General features: G+C 41.1%; 1 protein-coding gene across 1 annotated transcript in view; it reads right to left on the reverse strand.

Annotated features, from left to right (window-relative positions):
- Positions 1–12634, reverse strand: part of LRP1B (LDL receptor related protein 1B) — a 1279381-nt gene that overhangs the window by 195627 nt on the left and 1071120 nt on the right. The window contains exon 60 of the mRNA XM_026647738.1: positions 514–695. Within this exon, the coding sequence (XP_026503523.1) occupies positions 514–695 (182 nt within the window). The remainder of the gene's footprint in view (positions 1–513; positions 696–12634) is intronic.

Consider the following 12634-nt stretch of genomic DNA (forward strand, 5'->3'; position numbering starts at 1 on the left):
ACTATTTAAATCAGGAACATTATTAAACATTTTTCATCCTTGCACTAGTATGCAGAAGAAATCTGAAGAGTGTTTTTTAAAGACACGTGGCATTTCACTGCCCACTATTAATTTGGATAACAGCAAATGTAGAAAAGAGTAGCTGTCATATAACTCACTGCAGTGGATACCTTAAATAAAAATGTGACCATGCTTAATATTTCATATTTAACATGACACAAATACCATATGATCCACACAAATACCACACAAATTATCTTGTATCAAGATGTGTTATGACACAACACAAATTATTTTTTCTATAACCTGCATTAATCTCCCTGACTATTGCTTTTTATAACATATGAAGACATAATTAACATCTTTTGTGTATTTTAGCTTGCTGATATACAATAAACCTGATAAGGAAAAACTAGATAATGATAGGTTTGCACTGGGGAAAAAATATATTTGAGGACTTTAATGATAATTCATTATCTAGTTCTGATTTTATATTAAACTATTGTTCCATACCCAGCTTGAGGATCTAAAGATAGATCTCTAGGAAACTTCACCCTTTTTTTCACAAGAACAGTGGGGTATAAGCCATTGAGTTTTGATACTTCGATAATCCTTTTCTCTGCATCAGACCAATAGAGATTCTTTCCAATCCAGTCAACAGCTAGTGCATTGGGAACAGCTGTGTTATGTACTACCTAGAGGAATTAAGATGCACAAAGTTAATACAAACTTTTGTACTGGTGACCCCTTTCACATAGCAAGCCTCTGAGTGCGACCCCCCCCCCTTATAAATTAAAAACATTTTTTAATATATTTAACACCATTATAAATGTGGGTGGCAAAGCAGGGTTTACGGTGATGGCTGACAGATTGCGACTCCGCATATAATAACCTCATGACCCCCTGAGGGGCCCGACCCCCAGTTTGAGAACCCCTGAGTTAATCAATTAAATACTTAGAAAAAAATTAACAACCAAACTGATTTGTGTATGTTTCAAAATGTTTAAGAGAAGAATACAGGATCCACAGTGAAGCTCTGTGGAAAAAAGTGATACAATAATAAAAAAGTCTGATATTTCTTAAGAAGTAGATTTATTTAACAAAGATGATGGAATGTAATTTCTGTCACAGGGGGAGAATGGGGAATCCCAAACAGCAATTGCAGACTGAACTAGGAACACCACTGGATTGTATTCTGGCATTTTTTTTATTTAGTTTTTGGAGGTACCTTTTGTTTTGTTTTGTTGAAATCTTCCTCGTCACACAAAAAATGTTCCTTTTAGAATAAACTTGTTTTTTAAAATTTCCTATCATTATGGAACACTGAAAAGGCAAGGATTTTCCACTCTCAGGATAGCTGTTTCTTGGCAATGCCCCCCTTTCCCCCCCCCCCAAGAGTACAGTGGGACATATCCCTCTTCATTGTGACAGTGATGCCAATACTTCAAGGCATGCATGCATAAAAGTACACACTTTTTGCAAAGAGGTGGAAATGCCCTAATGGTAAGTAAGGTGCCTTGCAATATCAGGCAGTTCCCAAATAATGTAATTGGCTGAAATTCGGAGTATGAAGCTTTTTAGCAAGTTAAGCCTGCTGGATTATATGCAAATTATCAGGAAAGACTTTTGAGGGCAGAAGTAATTGAGTATCCCAGTAAAATAGTTTATGGACTAGTGATGGGTTGACCTCAAAAGATGTGATTCTTTGGATGCTTCTGTGGGACTTAACCAAATATATCTAAAACATATTTGGACTACAAATCTCCTCATCACAGGATTTTTTTTAAACGTCTTCTTGCACTACTTGCTTTTGGTTGGCTGGACATACTGTGCTGCAGGTCTTCAGACCCACAGATGTCATGCCAAAAGGATGACGAAGCTGACAAACAGCCAACTCAGGATTCTCCTGGCAGTACAAAGCTGGTGTTGCTGTCTCTACACTGCCCCTTCACAATTCCTAGAGTTGGGGACATTAGAGCTATGAAAGGGGAACAGGGCATAGCTAGTGTGCTCCTGTTTGGAGTAATGGTACTTTGGGGCCCTTGTATCCAGGACAACACAGAGTAGCCATTTGTGTCCTTTTAAGTTGTGCTAGTGGCTAAAATGGCCCCAAGCCAGCCCGAGGATTGTGGAGTGCCACAGCCTAGAATTGAACCCTATAGATGAAACTCAAGTCAGTTTAGAGGGCCTGCACAACAACCTATGTACCACTGAATCTCTTCATGTAGGGCTTAAGCTGTGCAGACAATATGCTGCTATTCTTCTGTGCCCTGAACAGTCCCTCTCCTAATATCTCATATTTTCTCTAAGCTTCAAAATTCTACCCATTTAAGTCTATAGCACTAAAACATAATCAAAACAACGTAATAGAGAGCCATTCTATTTCTCCATCCCTGGAAATAGCTGAGCCTTTTTAAACATTGTGTAGTGTGATCATTCAAATATTTTAGCTTATCTTCAAGCCTTTGTTCTGGTCACTGAAGTAGCACTTGTAAATGCTTTTGCATCAGAATCTAAAATCAACATGCAAATCTGAAGCACATAGTAGACTTTTTTAATTGTATATAACATTTGTGGCAATTAAAGACTTTTCCAACTTTAACTGTAGATGTAGGCTGCAAGATAATCTGCTTCAACCATTACTATGGATATGTTCAACAAATATTAGGAGACACAAGGTGGGTGAGGTAATATCTTTTCTTAGGCCAAATGTTATTGGTGAAAGAGACAAGACTGAGGATTCCACAGAGCGCTTGTCTCTTTCACCAACAGAAGTTGGTCCAATAAAAAATATTATCCACATTGTCTCTCTCTCATATACTGGGCCCAACATGGCTACAACACTACAAATAAAAAATATTAAGTTCTTTATTACTTGACAAGATCACTTTAAATCTTATATCTTGTTTTGGACAGCGGATTTTATTCATATGGACAAAGGGATGGAACATTTTTATTTCCTAATGCCTGAACATTCCCAACCTTATAGTTCACAACCTTCCAAACCTTTACACAGGGGCATTCAACAATTTTATGAAAACTGGATGGTTCTAGAAACCCTCTTACCATTTACAGAGATTTAGTCACCCTAGCTGAAAACAGCAACCCAAATAATTGGATTCTTTTTTCTATTGGCCCTTGCTCTCAAAGGATTTTGAAATTGCTCCTTCAGAGTTATTTCAGACACTGAAATATATGTATGTGATATTTTTATAAAAATTTAAAAAAGAAATGTAAATTTTACATCAATATCTTTGATTTTAGTGGGTTTTTTTCATTTCAAGAAAACAATTTTCATTTGAATCTCACGTAATATATAAAAGTTTATATCCTTTTACGTTTAAACCTGCTTCTTTGAAAAGTTACTCACCTGTACAGTAAATGGAGTTCTTCACATTGACTGTATATATATATATATATTTTTTTTCCAGTTATGGTGCACATTTGCCCTGAGTGCTCTTGTACTCTTTATCAAGGAAATAGAGAACAGAGAGGCCTAACTGCCTTCTCTTCCACAGTTCCTTCTCTTCCACAGAATCCAAATGTCAGAGAATCACAGAAATGTAGGGCTGGAAGGGACCTCGAGAGATCATCTAGTCTAGTCCACAGGCTTGGATCAAGTAAACCTAAATGATCTCTGATAGGTGTTTGTCTGACCTGTTCTTAAAAATCTCCAACGACATGGATTCCACAACGCGTGTTGGAAGCCTATCCCAGTGCTTAAACATCCTCATAATTAGAAAGTTATTCCAAATAGCTAACTTAAATTCCCTTGTTACAGAAACAGTTGAAAACTACTTGTCCTCCCTTCAGTGGACATGGAGAACACTTGACCATCATTCTCTTTATAACAGCCCGTAGTGTATTTAAAGACGGTTTTCAGGTCCCCCCTCAGTCTTCTTTTCTCAAGACTATACGTGCACAGGTTTTTTTAACCTTTCCTCTTGGTCAGATATTCTAAATCTTTTATCATTCTTGTGCTCTCCTCTGGACTCTCTTCAGTTTGTCCACATCTTTCCTGAACTGTGGCACTCAGAATTGGATACAATACTCCAACTGAAGCCTCACCAGTGCTGAGTAAAGCACGCAATTAATTCCTGTCTTACACATGACATTCCTATTAATACACTGCAGAATATTAGCCTTTATTGCAGCTGTTTTACATTGTTGACTTATATTCTATTTATGATTCACTTTAACCCCCAAATCCTTTTCAGCACTACTACCACCTGTAGCTAGGGTGACTAGACAGCAAGTGTGAAAAATCGGGACGGTGGTCGGGGATAATAGGAGCCTATATAAGAAAAAGACCCCCAAAATCGGGACATCTGGTCCTACAAAATCGGGACATCTGGTCACCCTACCTGTAGCTTTGTATTTCATTTTTCCTTCCCAAATATAGTACTTTGCACTTGCCTTCATTGAATTTCATCTTGTTGATTTCAGACCAATTCTCTAATTTGTCAAGAGAATTTTAAATTTTAAGCTGTCCTCCAAAGTGCTTGCACTTCTTCCTAGCATCATGTCACCTGTAAACTGTATAGGCATACTCTCTACTTCATTATCCAAGTTGTTAATGAAAATATTGAATAGTACTGGACTGAGGACAGACCCCTTTGGGACCTCACTATATACTTCCTCAACAGTGCACCACTGATAACTACTCTTTGAGCATGATTTTTAAATCAGTTATGCACCCACCATATCGTAATTTCATCTAGATTACATTTCCCTAGTTTGCTTGTGAGAATATCATGTGAGACTTTGTCAAAAGCCTTACTAAACTCAAGGTATATCACACCTACAGCTTACCCCCATCCACTAGGCCAGTAACCCTGTCAAAAATGTAGGATTCCTCACCCAAGTGGAAGGCAGACAGGTCATGGAATATATATATATATATACACATATACACACACACACACACACAAACAGGATACAGGTAAGTAATTTTTCTTTCTTCCAGTGTTTGTTGATAATTTTATCAATTGATCTAGATTCATTCCACTCTTGGTAACTCAGAAGCAATGATCTTATCTAAGGAAGTGAGTGCTAAGAGTCTACCTAAAGAGAGACTGTATACAGCTCTGCCAAAAAGAATATCTGATATCAATGCTTCCATGATGGAATACTGCTTCATTAAAGTATGAACTCCTCCAAGTGGCTACCTTACAGATGTTTATAACTGGTGCTGCATTATCTGTCCGAGCCCTAGTAGAATGAACCATAATCTGATCTGGGGGTTCTAGACTAGCTATATCATAATGGGCCTTAATACAACACAAAATCTATTTAGATAGTTTTAAGGTTGAAATTGGGCACCCTTCATTCTCTCAGCAATTGCTATAAACAATCCTGGGAAAGTTCAGAAAGGTTTAGTTCTTTGCAAATAAAAGGCAAATAAAATAGGTACATGTATCATTTCATCCAAGTGGAAGTCCATGACCACCTTTGGATGGAATGGATCTGAGAGATATTTTATCTGAATGGAAAATTGAATAAGGTAGGTCAGCCATGAGTGCTTGACGTTCTCCAATTCTTCTGGCTGACATGACTGTGATCAAAAAGCATCAAGTGATGCAGCAAGGAACAGGTTGCTATAGGTTCAAAAGAAGAACAGACAGAAGTACAATGAGGTCCCATTGTGGAGGTGGCTCCTTAATGTGGACAGACTAGTAAATCCCCTCAAAAAATCAGTTACATGAGGATGTTAAAAAATAGAACATCTTCTGATGGCTAGATGATGTATGATGTGCACAGTTAGCAGCTAAGTGAATCCTAACAGAATGAATGGACAACCCTGCATTCTTCAGAGAAAAATAAATAATCTAAAATAATAGGGATTTGGGTATCACAGGAATTGAAATGTCTTTGTTCATGCCAACAAATACACTTTTTCCACTTTTTTTATTGACCAGGAAATTACAAATGCATCTGAAAGAGATCCTAGGTCTCCCTGAGTAGAATTTCCGACATGCTGATTTTGTCTGTTACAAAGAGGTCTATTGATGGGTAATTCAATTCCTTAAAGATATTCTGTATGACAGAGTCCTTTACTTCCCATTCACAGTAGACAAAAGAAGCAAGCTTATCTTTTCAGCTAAGATGTTCTCTTAGTGAATCATAGTGAAGGATAGCTGATGATGGATACACCAATTCCATATATGAATTACCTCCTGACACAACAGGAATGATATTGCCCTTCACTGCCTATTTATATAGAACATGACAGCTGTGTTGTCTGTCATGATTTGAACTGATTGACTCTGCATACGAGGAAGGACTGCAACACAGGCTCTGTGAACATGACTGATTCTATTTCTAATACCTAGCAGTCTGATGTAATTGAAGCCCATACATTCTTGGAAGAAGTTTACTTAATTTCTGAAGGAACGGATGCCAGGGTCTGGATCCTGAAAAATGATATTGCTACTTTTGACCTACCCCCCAAAATGGTTGTTTCACAGCCAATGTAGTCTGATGTGTAAAGGATGCTGAGGCAGAAGGTCTCTTCTTTCTTGATGCCTCTTTCTTGGAGGCTCTGCAACTCTTTGAACCCAGTGTAGATCTCTGTCTTGAATAAGTATGAAGCCTACTCTGTTTTCTTTAGGGCCAGCTATGAATACTTTAAGAGATCGTGTAGCAGGGTGCAGACTCACCCCTGCGGTGCCTCCTGCTGGTTACTTCTGGGAATTAGCTCTTCCAGTGTCTGGAGTGCCCCCTGCAGGCTGGTGATCTGTCTTACCTGTGGCCCCGTGTCCCTCCCAGGACCCCGGTGCCCTTGTACCTGGGGTGCTGCCCCCTGGCAGTAACCCCTCAGTCTTAGGGTCTCCCCTCCCTGGGGAACCCCCACCCAGTACCCCCACTTCACCTCAGTCTTGGCTACTGCCCAGTCTCCATCTAGCCCCATTCACTAGGGCAGACTGCAGTATCAGCCACTCATCACAGGCAAAGGGGTTCGGACCTGCTGCCTCTGCCTACCCATGGGCTGCCCCCTGCAACCCTACACCTACTAGGCCTTGCCAGGCCTGCAGCCTGAGGCTTTCCTAGACCGGAGCTCCCAGCTCCTCTGGCCCTTCCCCAGCCCTCCTCCCAATCTAGGTGTCTGATAAAGCTCCCTGCAGCCAGGCCCTTCTTTCTCTGAACACAGAGAGAGACTGTGTGCTTGAGCTCCTGGCTCAAGCCTTTATAGGGCCAGCTGGGCCCTGATTGGGGCATGGCCCCAGCTGAGCCTGCTTCCTCCCAATCAGCCCAGGCATCTTGCCCTTCCACAGCCCTCCTCCAGGGCTGTTTTAATCCCGTCAGGGCAGGAGCGGGTAACCACCCCGCTACAGATCACAATGTGGCCTATGATTCCTTCAGATGTGAAAGACATCATCGGTTTTCAAGCTAAAAAGGTCCAGGCTCTCAAAAGGTAGTTCATCAGCCACTGACTGAACTTCATGTGGAAACCCAGACGTTTAAAGCCAGAATGCCCTTCGCATGACTACCAATGTGGCCATAAATCTAAAAGTGGAGTCAATCACTTCAAGAGACTCTTGGCTAGATGTTTTCATGATTAGTCCTCTCTTTGAAATTAAAGTTGACAAATCCTCTCTCTTCTTTGGAGGTAGTTTGTCCACAAAAACAAACAACTTGTCATAGTTCATAAACTTATAACAGGCCAGTAGGGTCTAATAGTTTGAAATCCTAAAATGGAAACTCATTGAAGAATAAGTTTTGCAGTCAAATAAATCTAGACACTTTTTTGTATTCGTTTAAATCATTTTGTGTTGCTGTTTTAATTTCTCAATAGCTGCAACAACTACTAAGCAGCCCAGTATCAGGTGTGTATAGATAAATTCGGCTCCTGCAGATGGGACATGATATTTCTTGTTCAATATCTTTGATGTGGGGACTGGAGCAGTCTGTTTCTTCCATAAATTCCTGGCAGGTCCATGGCAGTTCCATTCCTGGCAGGTCCATGAGAACTGGGAAAGTTACTGTCCCTTGCATAGCTGAATGAAACGTATTGATAAGTTTAAGTGAGGATTTTTGAACCTCTTCAAGGAGAATATCTAAAGACTCTGCCACATTTCTTGATCAAATCTTGAAAATATTAAAATAACCCACATGAGATGGGGTCGAGGAAACCACTGCCACATTTGGGCATGAGAATGAAATGGTTGTTGACGTTCCTCAAACTGCAAACATGGTGGACCCTCTTCAGAAGCTTCCCCAGATTGGATATGCTTTTATGGAGTCAACAACAGAGATGTAGCTGAAGATTTTCCTCTCAAGGTTGGTACAGAGGTTGACTTTCTGGTCTGTATGTACTGCATAAGTTCCAAAAGAGACATGCTTGGATATTACAAGGTAACAGCCCAAAGACCACAGGTAGGTATCAAGGAATATGAGGTATGTGTAATATCTGGACAAGGAAGAATCCCTAGACTCTCCTGCTCATCAACAAAGACACATGAAGGTGTCTTAGGTGAATATATTGGAGACCCTTATCTGCTTCTCTGTGATTCAGGCTATGTCTACACTACACACCACTGGTGGCGGCATGTAGGATATTTGTAACTAAATTCTGCAGTGAAAAGCAGGCTGGGGGAGACAGTTGGGAAAAGCTTCAGCAGCTCCCCATTGCTGAAGCCTTTCGCTTAGGTGAGGAAAGACTCTGACAAGGGGCAGGCAGTAGGGAAAGGCTGAGCCTTTCCAAGCTACCTCCCCCTGCCAGAGCCTCTCCCTGAAGAGGAGAAAGGCTCCCAACAGATGGGAGTTGGCAGAGCCTTTCCCCTCTGCAGGAGTCTTTCACTCTGACAGGGGAAGCTCCAGCAGTGGGGAGCTGGCAGAGTCTTTCCTCGTTGCCTCCCCATAGCCGGAGTCTTTCCCTGTAGCAGGGGAAGGCTCCAGCTGCGGAGAAGCAGCAGGACACAACACTGCTATCAACAACTGTGTCGACAGGAGGCATGGCTTAGGCAGGTAGAGAGCATGTAGGTACATACCTACACCCTTCAGGTGTGTCTTTACTCACCTAAGTCATCCCTCACTGGCTACACTGCTATTTATACTCACACTAAGGGGGCTACATGGGTATGTATTCTGCATGCCGCCAAAAGAAGTGTGCAGGGTAGACATACCTTCAGCTGAAGACAATAAAGAGTAGTCCACATGCAAAGGGTTGGGAGAAGGGCTGACAAAGCTGGAGTACTAGGCTGCACAGAAAGTCTATGGGCAGTCAAACCTTGGAAGACCCCCAGTATTAAAGATATTTTAGCACCTGGTACTGATGATCTTATGTTCAGAGCTGTGGATAACACAGGTTTTCAGGCTCCTCCAAAACAAATCTCCTGTTTCCACATATGTAACTGGTACCAAACAGAGTGGCAACACAAGCATCGTGGCTAGAGTGGAGAATAAAGGTGGGGAGAGTGCCAATGTTGATGCCACTGATTTACTCAGTACTGAAAGAAGTGGCAAAACCGCTGCAACATTGATGCTACTGTAACCAGTGTAGCAAGCACTGAAACAGTCTGTACCAATTTAGTATTGGGATGTAGTACCACAGCCTCAGTACAGAGATCCCTCAGACTTTCTACAGTAGTCATACTTGGCCATGGAATCTCCTTAGAATGGAAGCACAGTGAGGACTTAGATCTTTTCTTAGTGGAGTTTTTTGTAGGAAATCTACTATTCACTTTCCCTGAGGAGCAGTGCTCTGTTTCTCAGAGACCTTGTTCGTCTTACCAGAGACAGAGGTTGTAGTTTTGGATAATGGAACCCTGGAGCTGAAAGCAAACTGACCAGAGCACTTCTCATCAGAAACACTGGGTCTCACACCTAACTCCTGGAGCAGTAAAGAAGAAACATCTGCAAGTGCACTACTCTGGCTTCTAAAGTCTTTTTTGAGGACTTGCAGATGGTACTTCTGCTATTCTATTGTATTCGGTGTAGCTTTTTACACTGTGCTTTCCACTGTAATATCTAAACACCTTCCAGAACTACTTTAAGCAACATGATCACACATCTGTCACATGTTGTTTGTTCTGTATTCCTCACCTTGGGGGAAAAGCACTTGCAGAGGAGTGTCTTGTTCTGGTAGGATATTTTTTTGTTGTTTCTTTTTTGCTGGGAACATGAGACTGCCCCAAACAGAAAAGGGAGAACGGGCAATGCTTAAATCCCAGAGAATTGGGGTTACACACTCTAAAGTTCTGGTACCTGGAAAAAACATCTATTAGAGTGAAAAACTAAAATTTTCCAAAGATATACCAGCAGGCAACTAATCCTACAGCTAACTAACTATCTCTAGATTTAAAAACAACTAATATATACAAGAATCAAAGAAAGCTAGCTAAAGTAAGTGCAAAAAGACATGGACACTAGGTAGCTCCGTTCTGCAGCCAAGGGTGATGAGACTGGAAGGGAACACTGCAGCGGAGAAACCTGAGAATCCAAATGCCTCAATGCTTCTGTGATGGGGCATATGCCCCACACAAGCCCATAAAGGGTTAATAGAACCCTAGGGAGGCTGTGCAACAGGCAGCCAATTGGAGAGGGCTACAAGGAGCAGCCAATCAGGGGCAGGCTGGCCCCTATAAGAAGGGCTGCAAAGGGAGAACTGGCTGCCTTGCAGGCAGAAGGCAGCTATCACCTTGGACAGAGCAGTGCTAGGCAGAATCAGGGGAGTGAGAGCAAGCTCCCAGCTGACTGCTGGCATGCTGAGACCCTGAGACAAGGGCAGAGAAGGTGCTGGGGCTGCAGGGAAGTAGCCCAGGGAAGTAGACTGAGGGTTTGGAGGAGACACAGCACATGGCTGCCATCTACAGGGTCCCTGTGCCGGGACCCAGAGTAGTGGGTGGGTCTCAGTTCCCCTCTTTCCCTCAATCACCATGGAGGAAGTGGCTGGATAGGGGACTATGGTTAACCCGGAAGGGGGGAGAACAGAGTGTGACACAGCCGGAGGGCTGTGTCCTGAAGAGGACGCTGTGTTCTTTGGGACAACATGCTTTCTGGAGCAGATGTGATGGTGGCGAGATGTCACCAGATGAGAGCGCACTGGCGAACTAAGCTAATTCCCACGACAGCCAGCAGGAGGTGCCACAGTGGTGAGACAAACCCCATCACAGCTTCATTGTTTCCCAAGACAGGTCAGACTCAGAGAGACTGTGAGTATAAAATAACTATTCACTACTGCCCCCAAATTAAGAAAAATAAATGGTTTAAATGAACAAAGGTGAGTAATAACTGAATCACTGAACTTGCTCTACTGACAGAGGCAGAACTTTTGCTGTGCAGAAGTGAAGACATGGTCTTGCTCTGGATTTTCTACAGCAGTTACATTAAATTAACTCCAGCATCTACGCAGACTAGGCACAGTCCATAAATCACAAATTATGGAAGAAGTTACACTCCAGAAAGCTAGATCAGTGTACACTGTTTCTTGACTTACATCTGTTTATTGATCAACTTATCATAGAATCATAGAATATCAGGGTTAGAAGGGACCTCAGGAGGTCATCTAATCCAACCCCCTGCTCAAAAGAGGAACAATCCCCAGACAGATTTTTGCCCCAGATCCCTAAATGGCCCCCTTAAGGATTAAACTCATAATCCTGGGTTTAGCAGGCCAATGCTCAAATCACTGAGCTATCCCTCCCCCAGTATAAAGTTATACCCAGGATAAATCTTACACTGAACGACCTTTTACGTCTCAGAATTTGGCTCAGGGACACAATTATTTTGATTAGTTCTGGATGAATTATTGCATTTCCAGTCTAGAAATTTTCATTACGTTGCAGAGGTCTCAGTTCTCAGATTTAATCAGGTCCATATTAGCTGAGAAACAGAAATGGATTTTGGACTTCTATTATGAAAAAGAAACATTAACCACACATTTTAGAGATTTAATAAAGACCAGACATAGTATTTTTTCTATCTGATCTTATTTTATTTATAGTAATACTTCCCTAATTCTAGTAATTACATTATTATTAGCTCCCAATTACCTTTATGTCACTTCCATTCAAAGACAATCTGTTTATTCTGCTGCCATTTGGTCTGCTGGAATCAATCCAATAGATGAACTCCTCTCTATAATCAAAGTCTATTGCAATCACATTGTTTAGCCCCTAAAAAGGAAAAGAATCAGGTCCACTTTTTCACATATGTTTGAATACAAAATATTTGATGGTATTCAAAATACAAAATAATCACTGCATTTATTATTATTGAAATCAAAAGATGTTATACTTACTGTATATTTATGTAGTACTTATGCATTTGATGTTTTCATATTTTATTTGTAAACATAATCATAATAGTAAACAAAACTGGGAACAATAGCAAACTATGGTACAAAGAGCAAGAAATCTCCAACTGAGACAGGCTTTGTTGCTTGAATGTCTGCCAGGTGTTTTACACCTGCCAATAGCTTTATGTTATCTTGAATGTGATGAGATGGGAAAAGGAGAGAAGTGGTATGCTAGATGAAGCTGATTGAGTTCTCTCCAGTATATGCACAAGACCACAAATAGCACTCACTGGTCATTTGGAATTTTCTTGCAAAATGGTGAATTTTGCTATCTTGGAGAGTGGAAACTTGTATGATTTTTTTTTTTTTTTTTTTTTTTTTTTTTTTTTTTTTTTT

The sequence above is a fragment of the Terrapene carolina genome, unplaced genomic scaffold (assembly GCF_002925995.2).
Source record: "Terrapene carolina triunguis isolate 2854851 unplaced genomic scaffold, T_m_triunguis-2.0 Scaffold62, whole genome shotgun sequence".
Lineage (NCBI taxonomy): Eukaryota > Metazoa > Chordata > Testudines > Emydidae > Terrapene > Terrapene triunguis.